Source organism: Mesitornis unicolor, unplaced genomic scaffold (assembly GCF_000695765.1).
Source record: "Mesitornis unicolor isolate BGI_N332 unplaced genomic scaffold, ASM69576v1 scaffold481, whole genome shotgun sequence".
In the NCBI taxonomy this organism is placed as follows: domain Eukaryota; kingdom Metazoa; phylum Chordata; class Aves; order Mesitornithiformes; family Mesitornithidae; genus Mesitornis; species Mesitornis unicolor.
In genome coordinates, this window is record NW_010164212.1 from 32,603 (window position 1) to 48,989 (window position 16,387).

General features: G+C 41.5%; 1 protein-coding gene across 8 annotated transcripts in view; it reads right to left on the bottom strand.

Annotated features, from left to right (window-relative positions):
• MADD (MAP-kinase activating death domain) overlaps positions 1–16,042 on the bottom strand; it is a 45,545-nt gene extending 29,503 nt beyond the window's left edge. For 4 of the 8 annotated variants that reach the window (XM_010194198.1, XM_010194197.1, XM_010194196.1 and 1 more), the window contains exons 1-13: positions 15,857–16,042; positions 12,485–13,102; positions 10,214–10,517; positions 9,739–9,870; positions 8,404–8,517; positions 7,747–7,827; positions 5,069–5,247; positions 4,521–4,756; positions 4,012–4,168; positions 2,983–3,086; positions 1,917–2,110; positions 1,128–1,257; positions 223–363 (exon numbers count right to left, since the gene is read on the bottom strand). In XM_010194198.1, coding sequence (XP_010192500.1) covers positions 223–363; positions 1,128–1,257; positions 1,917–2,110; positions 2,983–3,086; positions 4,012–4,168; positions 4,521–4,756; positions 5,069–5,247; positions 7,747–7,827; positions 8,404–8,517; positions 9,739–9,870; positions 10,214–10,517; positions 12,485–13,102; positions 15,857–15,918 — 2,452 coding nt within the window. In that variant the 5' untranslated portion in view covers positions 15,919–16,042. Of the gene's footprint in view, positions 1–222; positions 364–976; positions 1,258–1,916; positions 2,111–2,982; positions 3,087–4,011; positions 4,169–4,520; positions 4,757–5,068; positions 5,248–7,746; positions 7,828–8,403; positions 8,518–9,738; positions 9,871–10,213; positions 10,518–12,484; positions 13,103–15,856 lie in introns of all 8 variants that reach the window. The other 4 variants (XM_010194194.1, XM_010194193.1, XM_010194192.1 and 1 more) reach the window with 1 other exon arrangement.
• Positions 16,043–16,387: the final 345 nt, after the last annotated feature.

A 16,387-nucleotide genomic window follows, 5' to 3' on the forward strand; every position in this document is an offset into this window, starting at 1 on the left:
CCTAAACACATAACCAAAGTCTTTCTTACTGAAAAGTATGTAAAGCAGTAGTTGTCAGCAATGTAAGTGAAATAAGTCCTGTGGCTCCCAATGTGACTTCTGGAGAGCTGGTAACAATTTGCCAACCAAGTCATTCTCTTGACTAGACATCCCTCTATTCCATCTCTCTGTAAACTCTAATGTAATAAATAAAATCAGCTTAATGAATGCATTAGTACATACTTGCAAAAGACATGATGCCCCCAAAACCTTCACTGCTGTTGTTGGAGACAGTAGAGTTTGGGGAGCTGGCCCTGGAATCTGAATCTGCATCAGAATCATTGGCCAGTTTTAAACTGTTTGGACGGAGTAACTTCTGAGACCTTGAAAGAAATTAAGTATAAACGTTATTAGCTTCCTCCTTCCCACCCCAAATCAACATGTTGTATGACTGCAGGAGATCACTGCTGGTTTCATTCTTCATCAGTTTTCACCACACTACTCTTACCTTGTGAGAAAAAAGAAAAAACAAGAGAATTGAAGCATCTTTGCATTCAGGATTTTATTACCTTTCAGGGCACACTGAAAACTTGTCTGCAAAAGGGCATTGGTGGGTTTGGGGGAGAAAGAGTTCTGCTTTTTTAAAGAAAACCCAATGTCATCAATCACTACAGTATCTTTCCCCCAAAAGACAAAGCTTCACAAAAAAAAAATCCTTAAAGGCTTCCACAGTTCAGTAGGTGATATACCAGAACGTATCTAGGAAGAACTGACAATTCTGTTAGCTCCTACTGCTTACATGAAAGCAATGAACTGAGGCAACTGAGCAAGTGCCTTTAGTCAAACTAGAAGGGTTAACACAATTTCAATATTAAATGGAATTGATCAACAATATCTTTCAGGTGCAAAAGACATTTGAACAAATGAACATTAAACTACATAAAGCAGATGGAAAGCCCAACAGTGCTGTACAGAAGGGCAGGAGACAAGGACTCGCCTGCTTCCATTGAGATTCTGGTTAAATCTTGGGGTGTAGCTCTCTTCCTGCTCATCATCTTCATCCTCTGTAGGAAAACCATACTGTGGTTCAAAGTACGGGTTGTCATACTCTCGCTTCCTCACCACCCCTTCTGAGGAGCTCATGCTACCAGCTGCGCTGTCGCTCTCACAACGATCCAAGCTTATCTTGGGAAAGTTTGGTTGCAGTGGCAAGGAAGTAAGATGGTTTGAAAATCCAGAAGCAAACTTCTCTTCTATTTCTGCAGAATCTGCTGACTCCTGTGGACCAGTCAAAACATTGATCTCTTTGCTAATTTGAATTACATACAACAGAAGGGCAGGACAAAGACAATTATTCCAAACTGGGAAGCCTGCAGGGTCCTTGCAGTTTGTTACTGCGTCCCAATCCCATCCCCACTATCCATGGCTCTAATCCAGGATTTTATATATGCTGCAGTATTTGTGCATTGTTCTAGTGACTTACTCCCCTGCAAAACAGATCTTACTGGTAAGTGTTAGCTCAGGATAACAGTTCTCCATTACCCCATTTTGTGATTATGCAAGCAACTCCCATTCTCCTTAAATGTCACAGATCCATGAACCTCCCTGCCCCACTCTCTGTTCTTCTAATGCATCAGCTCTTTCCACACTCTGTAAAAGCAATTCCTGCAGTCACAACCTGGATCACTGCTTTCTGTTAACACTTCATTTTTTTAATGCATGGGAGCTTGTATGTACAGGACTGCTCTATCCCAGCATAAGAAGGTACCAGTAAACTCAACCTTGCTCAGAAAGTCCAGAAAGAGCATGGAATTTAATCTGTGCATGCTTTCACAGTCCTATTAGGTTTTGCCCTTCTCAGAAAGAACCACCTACACTCTCCCCTTCCTTGTATCCCAATACGCTGATCTTGGGGCTGAACTCATCTCAGTACATACATGATTCACTCCATGGATGACAGTGCTGGGGCTGCTACTGGCTGTAGTACTGGAACTTGAACGAGGCTGGTTGTTCTCTTGGGAGTTTTCGCTGTCCATGGCCTGTTCATCTTGATCCCCTGAGTATTCTTGAAAATCATCAAATTCCACTTCACTAGCATCACCAAGGGCTGCATGAGTCAGGGGGTCAACATCTGCAAACACATCATTTTGCATTAAGGAACACTGCCTTCCTCAACCCTCTGCCCATATAACTAAAGATCCCTTGCAGATGAGGACGGCTGAATAGAATAAACTTGCATAAAAATTCAGGTTGTAAAGGGCTTTTGGAGGCCACCTTTTCCAACTCACTGCTCTAAGCAGGAGTAACTTCCAAAGGTAAAGCAGGTTGCTCAGGGCCTTGTCCCGTTCAGTTTTGAAAGTCTCCAAGGCTTGATATTCTACTGTGATCCCAGGAACCTGTTAACTATGTTAACCATGAAGATCTTTCCCTTATGCCCAAGCAGAATTTCTTTTGTTGTGACTTACCATTATTACCTCTTGTCCCTGGGACACAGGAAAAGGGTTGGCACTCCTAGATTTAGTTTCTTGAAGAAAGTGAGTTTCCCACTCTCACAAGAGAAGTTATTGCTGCAGCCTCCATATATAAACCACAGAGAATGCCTTTTCCTGTCCCCACTAGGTTAGAGTGACTCATTAAATCCAGCCCTGAAAACCAATATGCTGGGGCAGGAGAAGGCTCATACTCTTCTGCCCATATTGCACATTATCTACTGGCAGCAGCTGGTTGTTTCTAGATCTAATGAGCCAGTTTTGTTCAGCAGCACCTAGTTCTGCTCTTCCTCCTCCCAGTGTCCTTTGGAGGACATCGTTTATAAGCAGGAGAAATGTCTTTTTTCAGCCTACCCCTGGATATTGAAGGAGGAGTACAGAAGAGCAAGACTACAATGGAACAATACTTTGCTTTGACTCAGGGACTATGGGGAGGCATTTTTCCAACACTGCGGGTGAATGAGGAAGAGGAACCTATGTGAACCTTGTGAAAGCACAGATCGAAGTTACTCACTTGGGGTATCGCCATTAATGTCACATTTCATCATCTCACTGACAAAGTCACCGAGGGAAGAGTAGGAGGAACTTGAGTCGTCATAGTCAACACTGTCACTGCCACTGCCACAACAGGTAAGAGAGAGAGATGAGTGGCAGCAAAACAGCAGCAACAGGACCTGATGTTTCAAAGATGTGAATCTGCACTGTTTTCATGGGCCTCTTAAAAAATTCATGATATTGCAGTCTCTACAAACAAATTTCTGGCAAGAGTCAGAGGCAACCTTCATGAAAGGTCAGAGGAAATGAAATAACTTTGAGGTATGACAAGAGACATATGGGAAGACATTTAAAGGGTCTCAGCAAAGTTAATGAGGTCAAGCATAAGTGAGTAGGAAGTAGTGCATTAATTGTCAATCTGTGTTTGTGCAGAAAAACTTCAAGGGAACTGGAAACCACAAGTAAAAGCATTCCTTTTTTCTACTAATGATAAATCCCATTCTGTTAGGACCACTGGAGCTGTGTAAAACATAAAAGTCCAAGGCTGAAAGTTCTCACAGGCTAGCAGAGAATGAAGGATAATAAAACTAGATGCAAAACTCTGGGAAATATTGCCTGAACACACAAGGAGGTCTCTGGCAGTGGGTAGCACTAACAAGCTCTGCCTAATTATGCACACTGAGTAGAGATTTGAAAAGGTAGTAGGATGAGTGAGAGTACTTGTAGTACTGCAATAACCAGAGAAAGAACAGCATGGAATAAAAAAGCGTTAGGGTGGGAGGAAATACCAAATGTCAAGTGACATACAGGTAGTAAAAGAAAACAGGAAAACACAAATGGAGTATCACATTAAATGAAGGCTTGAGAAGACACTAGCAAATGGTCAAGAAGTGACTGTGATGACAGAGCAGTGAGACAATTTACTTCAGTATTCTGCCCAGACAGAAGAAACAAAACAGCAGTCCAGCAGACTAGAGGAAAAGGCTGCAAAAGAGAAGTAGGAGAGGCCCAGCAGTTTGAAGTAACGAGGGTTACGTTCCCCACTAACCTGTCATCAGTGGGATCAGAGTCTGTTTCTTTCTCTACTGGGACAGTCAGTGCTTCAGCTAGCTGTGAATTACTGTCATAGACACGATAGTGGATGGGCTGCAGCTGATGAGCATACCACTTTGGTTTGTCACCAATCAGTGCTGGGTCAAACATGTCTGCACAATAAAACACGGAGAGAATTAGTTGAGCTCATTTACTGGTGTCAAAAGCTTCATTCACAGTAAGGCTACTCCCTACTAAGCCTTGCACAAAGGAAGGGACAGTCTCTACACTAAGAACCCTACAAGACTTCTTCTTTGTAACCAAACAAGACAAGAGGTAAGATTAATTGGAGTCAGTGGCTAATAGCAGGGCCAACTTGGTAGAAACACATGACAATATAAATGAAAATAGAAAAACGTCTCCTGAATTGGATTTCTCTGCTCAGTAGAAATAACATGGTGTTAAACTAAGTCTTTCCACTTTTTAAGTTCCTTCAAGTGCAGGAAAGGCAAGACCAAGACTTACTGTTATGAATTCTTTGGAAAGCATAGTTAGTAGGGTTGAGTGACCATTCTCCAAAGTATTCCACTGCCTGCGTCCTGGAAAGCTTATCTGCAAATGGTGTTTGCTTCGGCCTAGAGGCAAGAAAAGAATTTGCCTGGAAGGCCACCACTGGTCGTGGGAAGAGACGAAGAGTGCGAGTATGCATCTGGAAACCTTGCAAAACATTTGGCGAGTTGAAGAATCTCACCATAGCAACCCTAAAAAGAAACAGAGGACAATATATCAGATAAAAACACGGAATGCAACAGAAAAGAAGACAAAGAGCCTTTAAAAGGTATGCAGTAGGCAACGTTTCAAACTTTTGAAGAATGGTAACCCATTACAAAAAACTAAGTCTTCTTTGAAAACAGTTGTCTATGAAAGGGAAAAGGGAAAAGAGAAAAGGGAAAAAGTTCCTGCAGTAGAATCTGGAAGATGCTGTTTCTATCACAGGACACATAGAAGTGTCTGTGCTGCCTTCAAGTGCAAACTTTATAAAGACTCACCACTACCTTCCTGCTCAGCCTCACCTGGTAGCCACATCCACAGAGTCCACATCATTTCCATAGATCAGAGGGTTGAATTCTGTAGAAGGAGTAGACTGCAAATCATTCTGCGGTCTTCCCAGCAGCAGTGGCACCTCTTGCCCCTCATGGAACTTCTCTAGATTAAGAATGGGCTGAGTATTCAGACTCATGCTGGCCAGTGCCTAACAAAGGACAACATTATGCACACATTCAGCAAGAAAAGTTACTCAAGGAACAAGAGAGATCAGAGCTACCCTGCCCTCTAGGCAATTGCAAAAATTGTGCATGCTCCATTAGTTTGTCTTAAACCATCTCCTACATTGAGTCAACAAATATCTCCAGGCCTTCCTTTATGTGGATTGTCCAAATGATCTCCTCAATGCTGAAACAGTCCCGGAGCCAGCCAAGGGGTAGCATAGAAATCCCCTTTGCTAAATCATTCATGACATGACATAGTCCAAGTTGGACCACTAGTAGTATAGCACTATGTACAGCTTATTGTAGAGTTATTCTCATGTGTAATTTGAATACATCTTAGGACCTAGAGGCCTTGCAACTTGGCCATTCATCCAGTGAGTCTAATGACAACGTGGAGACATCTTTATACAGGCATCTGTCTGTATCCCTGCAAAACTCCACTTCCTATCTGAATGAGGTCTTCAACTCTCCATAAAGCTATCATCCTCTTCAACCCTCACAAAATCTTCAAGGATATGCACTGGAGCAGCACAAGTGGTAAATCAGTCCTGGACACCCAGCCTTCATCTTTTTATTTCAAAAATAAATAAATCTATAAAACTAAACAAAAAAAAAAACTCCAAAGGAAAAGGGTAAAATGGAAAATTGAGGGGAAAAGAATAAAATAAAGAACCTTGTTGTCAGGAGTGAGCAGCTGTTTCTGAGTGATTGCAGTCATGCTAACCAGACACTGGAGGCAAGATGGAAGATCATATGATAACACCAGCAGCCCATCAGAGCCAAGACGAACACATAATCACAGAGAAACAGATGGAAGGAAAAAAAAAAATCTATTACTAACAAATATCACAAATGAGACGAAATAAAAGGGACCACAAAATAGGCACATCTTGGGAGACAGGTCAAACTGCCCCACCCCCAAACATTCACCTTGGCCACTTTGGAAAGTAGAAAGGCTGCTGTCCTTATTGATGCAGCTAAGAACTTTCTACTGCAGTTTAAAAGCAGATATCCTGAATTTTATTCATTGACACTAGAACCCAAAGGCACAGAAAAGTGTTAACTTTAGTGATGTAGGCCACAGTTTAGGTTTCTCTACTTCATACAACAACCAGTAGCACTCCTTCTCCTTTGCCAATGGTCAACACTTAATGATAATGCCTACAGCAGTACATAGGGATGTAATCTAAATTTGAGTTAACATTCTTGAGAATTTTAAATACGCCTTCACGGAAACTGCAATTTGTTCTTCCAACATCCAACTTTGCCCTAGTGAGACAGTTTTGCTGAATAGTGCCTGAAATTGCAAGGGGGTGAGGCAGAAGTGAGGGGAAACAGATCTAACAAAACTCCAAGCAACACATCGCTTCCATCTGTACTGGCAGCAGATACTGGGCATCATAAAGGTTACACACTTTGCTCTCCTGGACTATGAGGAGAGAGAGCAGAACTCATCACAGTAGTAACACACTTTACCTTTAGATACTGCATGCAGCGTGCATAAGGAAAACAGAAATAAAGAGATAAAACCTGCTTGACACGATCAGCTAGGATGACCCAAGCTGATTAATGGCTTAGCAGGACCTGAGAGGAGAGACTGAGACCTCACACACAGATCTGTGAATGGAGGGGAAACAAAGATGATCACAGCTTGATGGATCAGGTCAGAGTTTAAAGCCCACATGGCAAATGTAAAGGAGGAATCTGGAGCTTTCTGCACCAACTGGAAACCAGTTAACCTCAAATAACAGTAAAAACCAGAAAACATCTGTTGCATCCAGGAGCATTTCACATCAACCCTCACCTGGCTAAGAAATTAACTGTAGCTATAAGTGTCAGTGACAACTCATTTTTCCAAATTAACTCTCTCCATTAAGATAGAAAAGCAGCAACTGGATACCTACCACTTAACAGCTGTATCAACTGATACTGCTTTTCAAGCTCAAAATGCTGTTGTATTCTAACGTGTACGAAAGAAACATCTTAAAAAGGTTGAAAGAAAATTCCTAGTCCTGTGCTTCCTCTATAAATGACAAAGGTGGAAGCAGCAGAGACAGCAAAAGATGAAACAGGTAACAAAAACTACAATGAAGTCCTCTGGGAAAAACTACAGAGAGAACTGAAAGTCTCAGATTTAGCTCAATCATGAGAAGACAATCTTAGAAAGTCATACAGCTCAGGGAGCTCAAAAGAAGCCACCTCTGTAACGTTTAATCAGCCACCCTACTGATTAGCCCACCTCAATATTCAGAGAAGTAGACCTCTCCATGACTGATTAAGGGGCACTTTCTTGAACAAGAGTATTCATGTAGTCTGATATGTTTTCACATCCATCTGATGTGCCAGGATACACACCTGCTTTTAGCACATTTTGCTTTACATTTGCAGACTTGCATTATCATCCAGTATAGCAGAAAAGCTGTGCAAGACTACATCTGCTAAGTTCTACTGAATCTAAGTCCTTTCCCCAAAGTGCTCAGTACCTGTTTCAGATGCTTTTTCAGCTCTGAAGCTTCTGGTTCTGGCAGTGCAGGCAAAGATTCTGCATTCGTAGGAACAATCACCTGAAATTAAGCACAGCAACAGGCTAAAAATTCCCCAGCTGTAACCATTTCCAAAACAGAATCTCCTGAATCTACATCATTCCAGAGACCAAGGAATAAAAGCCATAAAATAAAATAATGAACCACAAGAACAGAGAAGTTTGAATGAACCCACACTCATCCTTTGGAATTTTCATCAAGTAGAAGACGTGATATACATTTCCCTTGAAATAGCCTGGCTCATGCCTTGGTAGGAAACAAGATACATAGTCCTATTTGAATCATGACAACCAATGCTGCTGGGAGGCTCTTATCAAATTCGGTTTCTTAGGCAGGGCTATAAGAGATAGGGTCACAATTACTTAAGATGACAGCTTTAGCATTTATTTGAGGATTGATCTTCTAAAGATATACCCAGATGGATTACCTGAAAAAGAATGCTTTATGAGCAAAAGAAATGGGGACCGTGAGACACAACAAGGAACGGAATCCTGAAGTTTAAGACAGGAGTGGCAAAGGCAGACTGAGGTGTGTACATTGATGAAAGTGCACAGATCCCTGAAAACAAAGCCACAAGTCCTTATAGGCATAACTTACCCTATTGGTATCCAGGTCAATAAGCCATACATCATCAGGCATTTTAAAATCCAGTTTGTAAAGGAAGAAACTTGCTGGAACACCAATGATATAAGGTGTAGGGGCTAGAAGCAACTGAAAAAAAGACTTTAATGAGGACAAGATCTGCATATGATATCACCATGTTCTTCCCAAATACTTCTTTACTAACTACAGTATGTTTATAGTGGAGGAGAAAACACACAAAGCATTGATAAATAAGCAGTTAATTTCATATAACAGAAACATTTTAAGAAACTTTAAAAGCTCTTGCTCAGAGAGCTTTTATTTTCATCTAGAAGAAAAAATTCTGCCCCCCACCCCGGGATGAAGTTTATATGGCTCCACGGCTCTTCAGAAAAAAACTTAGCTAACATAACAGCTTGCTACATCTGTCATGGACCAAGAAAAGATGTTCAGAGTAAGACTGTAACTAGAGAAGCAGCAAGTCACAGATGAATACACTCCCAGCTCAAACAGAGTCTGTGCCATTGTAAATACGGCTTTGCCCTTGCAAGGTAACCTTTCGGAACAAAAACATCTCTAAGAAGCAGAGAAATAGACACATTCTTTCAAATGTACATGGAAAACTAAGGGAAAAATCAAGTTCTTTCTGACAAGGGAATTAGCAGAAGGAAAAGGTCTAAATCAGTAAGGTATGTAGTAGCTTGAGGTCAGTGGCCTGGGAGGCTAATTTATCTTTAAATCTAAACAGCTGGTCACCTCCAAGGGGCTGTACAAGAACAAACCAGCAGCATCAGCTGCTGGATAGCACTGAAGTAGTAAGATGGCCTGAATTCTATCTTTCCAAGCAAAATAATGAGCTCCTGCAGATAGCAAACTGTTGGTAAAACCCAAGCTCTCAGCTGATTTAACTCAACACTTCATATTTTTGAGAATAAATTGCAGTCAATAGTTTCTAAACTCTGAATCAAGAGCTCTGAAGTGTCTTCAAATATTACTCTGGACCCTCCCCGACAAACCTTAATATTTAGGGGCAGGGGGACGGTAAATACTTTTCATTATATTATGGGTCTACGGCCTTTTAGTCCATTGCCTGTGAACTATTGCTTTGAATCACACTGTACACTGAACATGCCTTGGAGATATCCTAAATAAGTGGTGTTACCTATGACTTAAATAGTCTACAGGGCTCAAAGAACATTCTCTGCAAGGCACACTTTGCTACAAAGGCACACTTTGCACACTCTTCCCTCTGAGAAAACAGTGGGGAAGGAAACAAGGACTACTCCTATATAAGTTTCAGACATCAGAGAAACAACCTTTGCAGAAGATTAATAAAGGAAAAGTATGTACCTGTTCTGCAGAGGCCATGCAGGTGGGAAGCAGGGGGATCACTGGGAACATGTACTCTAAAGGGTAGATCATAGCCACAAAGGCCATCACAGACATCGAGAGTGCATTATAGTCTCGTGACTGCAATACAACCTGCAACCAAAGAATCTCATGTTAGCTCTGCAGCAACCAGCCACATCTAATACTCTGTATACCCTGCTGGGGTATACAAAGACCACAGCCTGCAGGCCTCTGATTTGATGGCTGTGAACCAGATGACCCTCCATTAACCTGTCTGAAAACAAGCTCAAGGTGCTTTTTCCAGTGAGAGCAAGATTGTTCAAAACAGGAACTTCAGAAGGAGCTATTCCTTCCCCTCCAAAGACAAACTGATTCCAGTGCAGAAGACAGCTCTTCTACACATCCAGTCTACTCTGGTTTTGAAGAGCACAGAGCTTCCTACATACCTATCAAAGATCAACTTCTCCCCTCCTACCTTGTGCTCCAGAAGGATGCAGGTCAGCACCTGCAGGCAGGCATCCACTCCCAACAATTCCAAAGGCAGATGTAATGGAAAATCCACCAAGGTGAAGCGGGATGGATCAGGAAGAGCAAAGGTCAAAGCTGGCTGCAACTCATGTGGCAAGACCTCCACATCCACCCGCTTCTGACCAGCCACAGGCATCGGTGAACGGAGCAGCCGGTATATCCAGGCCTCGATCTCCCGCAAGTCGTGCAGCAAAGCACTGGACTTCTCTTCCACCAGGAAGGAGCCTGTGAAAATCCGCCACATTGTATCCCTGTACAGGGAGAAAAAGGTTAGTACTCCAAGAGTTTCACCCAACAGCCATTCCCCAAGCCTCTTCCAGGGGAAGGGCAGATGCACCGAGAATTAAATGATGCAGCAAACAAACATTTGCTGACACAGAGGAATGAAAGGCAGGGATTTAAGCTTACTGAAACAACCACTATGAGTAACTATAAATCTTTCTGCGGCAGGACTCAACACAAGTATGTCACTTCCACCTGAGAGTTCATTCATTCATTTAAAGGGTTCAGTTAGGTCCAAATCTCTGAAGATCTCTCATCGCCCTGGTGCTTGAAATTCAGCATGCACATAGGATACTCTCATATCTCATCGAGAATTGTGGCAGACTGATTGACTGTAGGATTCTGCAGTCCTACAAACCTTTGCAAAAGTAAGAACTTTTGCATGCTGTAAGGGTTCAGTTTCACCTTCATTCTGCCACCACTTCAAAACTATTCTACTTTTCCAGGTCATGGCTTGCAGACCACGTTGTAATTCAGACCTGCTGCTTTACTTTTCCCAGAGATGTATGCTCAGTACTCCTTCTCTTGCCCTCCTCATCTGCCACTCAGCTCTTTTCTTTAAGAAAGATGCCAAACAAGAGCAAACTTTTCAAACACCACATGCCATTCAAACACTGGAATACTTTAGCACCCCTTTCAAAAACCAGATGAGCTCACAGAGTTGAGGAAAATCATGAAACTTAGATTTTTTTCTGTCTCACTGATTATCAGACTAAACCAAGTGACAAAATAAGCTCCCTTAATATATACTTCCACTGGGGGACAAAAAAGATTGTTCTGACAGAATCATTTTTTCCCCCAACAGTCAGTGGATTCAGGCAATAAACCTCCTAAGGCAGGGGTCAGTTGTAAGCCCAGGACACTCTCCTAGAACTATTCCAGGGCAATAAACCAAGAGGTAGGCTACAGCTCTGTGAATGAGACAGATTTCCCCTTTGATGCAAAATATAAAGAGCTTATGAAAATGAAAATGGTAGGTGTCCTGTCGTTTTTTTGCCTTTAACAAGTTTAACTTGGAGTGTATCAAGCTACTTAACTCACATTATGAGCTATCTCACCATCCCATCCTTGCTACTACTGAGATAATCCCCTCCTTCTCCAGAGATTCATTTTATAATTTCTCTTTTCAATTAGCATATTGGAGAAGAAAATACCATCCTGGAATGTAGGTGTCAGGCACAATAGCACAGATATACATCCATGACTGATATACATAAAGACATTGTTCCTTCTGTACCTTCTGTGCAACAACTTTTGTTACACACTCAACATTATAATAGCAGATAGGTAAGACTACTACATTACATTAAAAATACATCAAGTCCCTGTTAATTTGCCGCAGCCAACCCCCATTCCCATATGCTTCCTAGACAAGTCCTTTGTTTTCTACCTCTCCTCCCTCTTCCTTTCACATATTGCACTTTGATCTCTTTCAGCCATTCCTGCTTCTCTCGTCTTTTCACACCCACGCTGAATTTCAGATTGTTTCATAAGCTCACTTAGCACACTTTCATTGTTTCCCTCTTGCCCCAAGTGGAAATCCTCGTCATTATTTCTTGGCTGTTTCTAATTTGCCAGAGAATCAGTCCTGACGTACACTGCCACAGAGCTTATATGCCAAAACAACAATAACAGCATCAGTGCTCCACTCCAGAAAAGATCATGCTCAGTCAGCTGTTAGCACGATAGTGCCTCCTTAGGCATATCAAAAATGAGAATCATCCCAGGTCACAGAATCAGACAGAGAAGTTTAAAACAAATAATCACAAATATTTCCTTTTCCTTCTGTGATCTGGGTTAAAACATCAAAAAGGTCAACCATTAGTGTTTGGCTGCTTCTGCAACCACACATGTAGCTGCAATTTTTCATGCAGACAATTGCAGCTCTGGACACAAAGGGTAGGAAGAAAAAGTTCTTTCTTCCTCCCCAACGTACCTCTGTACCCCACGAGGAATCCCCAACTTCTTGCCCAACAATCTCTCACTACAGCAGTCCACAAGTCTCTTGAGGGTGTACAGACACTCACGAAAGGTGGAAAAGAAGGGATAATGACTAAGGATGCACAGAGAAGTCAGGGTGCTGTTCCGAGAGCGATGGCTGCCTTTTGTCAGCCGCTTACTGCGCGGCGATCGATTCACATCTGGGGTAGACTCTGTGCTTGGAGCCTGCAGTGAAGAACCACTCTCCGAACTCTCAGTGCTCGCTTCCTCTTGGGGTGCAGAAGCATCCCCAGATTTGGGGATTTTCTGTCCCTCCCGAGCTCGATGCCCCCCTCCTGTGCCTTCTCCCTTTTCCTTGGGTACTCGCTTCTGGAAGGAGCGGTAGAAGTTGACACAAATCCCATAGCGAATGACGCCTGTGTCCTTGTCTGTGAGTGTGAAGACAAAGGAAGTATCATCACGGAAGCTCATGCGTTTTTGCCGCACACTCAGACATCCTTCTGGCTGGCAGAAGAATACAACATCAGGTGGCAGAGGGAAGTCCGCGTGGTCTTCCAGAGGGTAACGTCGCAGCAGTTCGGGAGTCTGAGCAACGCTATCACTACTTGGCTGCCTACAAAAAAAGCAAACAAAAAAACCACACATAGTTGACTAATGCCAATAAAAATCTTTGGTATATCACTACTAACAGGTCAGGGCCCTGTGGGCCCAGCTTCATCTTTGTTTCTTCTCTCCCCTACTACCCAGGGAAAGCATAGATTCTCAGTCACTAGCCACAGTGCTTAATCATTAGCATAAGGCCACAACTGCAGAAAGGGTAAATAAAAATTCTATACCATCATTATCAAGACCCAATAAGGAGCCTGTTCAAATCTGACGAAGAAAAGGACTTTAAGGATGTTTTTCCCAGGAGAACATTGTATTGTCATGTTTCCCTGACTTTGATTTCTAAAACAAATTTAACTGCACAGGCCTCTGGGCAACACTTGGGTAAGAAATACAATGTCCATCCCTCTTCCAAATACAGAGTCAGATAAAAAGGGATTTCAGCCATTTATGAACATGATGAAAAATTAAATGTGAAAAGCCAGTATCAGTTCCTAACTGGGAAAAACAAGAATTTACTAGGAAAGAACTCCAATAAATGGTGGAATAATAAAAACCTTGTCCCGTAAAATTTTCATTAAGAAGTTATTGCAACCATAGACATATATATTTCTGTGGTTGATTTTCAAGTTGGATTTGAAGTGTAAGTTACCATAAAAGCTGGGTAGTAATATGCAGACCTATTTAACACTGTGGCTCACCAACCTCTGGGCCACAAATCACTAATGGAACACAAAGACAGAAAGGCAATACCGTTCAATTCTAATTTTCCACCAGAAGAACAAATTCTTTCAAGTTATTAACTATTTTCCTACCACTACATTTCCATGAAAGTTACTGAATATCTGCCAGAGAAATAGCAGGAGATCCACATAGTGAAGGAAGAAAAATACATTCCCACAACAACCTCTCTTTGGTTTGACCCCTTTGCTATAAAGTCTGATTTCCCAAAGTAATGAGCATTGAGTATCACGTTTACTAAATGAGATGTAGGAGACCTGGCTCCACCATCACTCTCCTACGGGATCTCATGCAAGACATTTTTTCACCTTGACACCTTAAACTTGCCCATTTCACAATACAAATGACACTTGCTTTTCTCTTATCTGAGAGGTGAAAAATCCCAAACTAGAATGTTTGTAATTTACAAAAGAAAATAACTGGTATAAACAGTTTTGCTGACTAATTCTCCCAAGCTAATATTTTACAAAAGAAAAAGTAAAAATGCCTTAATAATAAAGCATAAATTGGTAACAAAATTTATTCTGTCCGTACAGTTAAGTACTGAAACAAGAAAAAAGAAACCTTAAAAAGCTTTTATATATTAGCAGACACAACAAATGTATCATCTGCTGAAGAAAAAATGTCAAATAATGCTGGTGCTGTTTAGAGAGCCAATTTGGCAGTAAATGTTGAAAAAAGTAGTCGTCAGCAAAGTACCAGTGAATATATCATCAGTTCATGCCTCCACAGCAATATTAGCTACACAGACAGAGTCTCCTCAGCCTTTTTGAAAATTTGCATCTAAGAAAAAGGAATACTTCCAAAAGACATTGCTATTTGTGCACAGGGAATAACAAGACATAAGGGCAAAGGCCACAGAGTTTCTAAGGACTCTGCAGCAGCAGCTATTTCAGTCAGCTCCATCTCTTATCATGGGCATTTGCTGAAGTGCCCAATGAGACAACAGAGCTCTGAGTCTTGGCAATCCACCACTGCCCAGCAAAAAGCAAGAGAACTGGAGGAGCCCAGAAGAGATGCTAGCAAATTTCTAAGCGAGAACATCAGACAGTAGTAGCATCACTGGAGAAGGCACATAACATTTCTTTCTCCTTTTCCTAGTTGGTGACACACATATAGAATATTCGGTTATTTTTCTACCGACAATAAGAATTAAACTATTAAATTATTCTGTCCATATAATACAATAATAAAAATAACTATTTCTTAGGATTATGCCATTTGCTCTACTTAGTCTATTTAAATATTGCACTCAAAATATTCTGATAAGAAAGTGGGAGGTAAAGCAACAGGCTGATGCACATAAACCACTGATATTTAGAAATGAAAGTAAAATACACTTTAGAATAAACCTACTAAGTAGACTGGCAGAAAGTTACTGTATAAACTTTGAATAAAAAAAATAACATTTACTGCGCACCTGTATAATATGTCAAACAGCACACAAATCAATCTCCACATTTCATATACACTTTAAGTAAATAAGCATAACATTTTCTCTATTGATAGTTAGTAAGACTTTAAAGAAAGAAAGCATTCATGTCATTCCTATGAGGATAAGAGAGCATTAGAGGGAGAAACAACCAAGTAAGGCAAGTTCCAGATTTTTTTTTTAAACCAAGTTTACAGACTACACTTCAAAAGCTATAAAACCAGTATTTCACTTGCACGTGGCTTTCAGTATTTTCAACTTGTGAATCTCTCTATCCTGACACCAGTAGAAGCAAAGAAGTTCAGACTCACAAGCGACCAGAGAATCAGATATAAACTGGCTCTTCTTAGTCATCCTTTGCAGGTCCTTGTAAAGGACTCTAAAGACTGCAAGTTAAAAACCTTGGCTGCAGTAGTCTCTTCCAAAAAGTGCCCTGGCCCAAGCAGATGCTCCCATTATGTTTGCATCCTGCACACATTCCAGACAGCACTTCCTCAGCACCAAGGAAGGCTTCATCAGCGGGTGCTAGGCCAGTTATCCCCACTCTGCTGCCCAAACAAAAGCAGTGCTGAGACTCTTTTACATTACCTGGCTCCAATGATCACAAGGTAGTCGAGTAACCGAGGGCAGATTTTCTTTTTCTGCACCATTGTCCTTGCTGAACCCCTCCCTATGTCATCTCAGTGCATTTCTGCTCATGGATCCAGCAGTCAGGTATCCCGTCAGCCTTGGGGAACACAATCTGCCTGGAACTGCCTGGCAAGTCCAACCTGCAATCAAGAAAAGCAAGAGTGTCAAAGGCACAATCAGGAATATCAAATGCATAAAAGCAACTTCATGACCTTAATTACACTCCCAAAAAGCCTCAGTGTTCTACGCAGTCATGGCCATCCACAGATCTCGCTCTTTACCAGTACAAAACCACAAACATGTGCCTACAAAAGCAGAGAGCATTGAAAAAAAAACATGCAAAAGTACAAGGGGATCTCAAGAAAGACCACAGACAAACAAAGCAGATCACTGGTAAAGAGCTATTCATGTTTATACCCTAAGACTACCACAGAATTCAGAGAATTACTATTACTGTACCAAAATCTTTCAGTACTGCAGCAAAAAGTT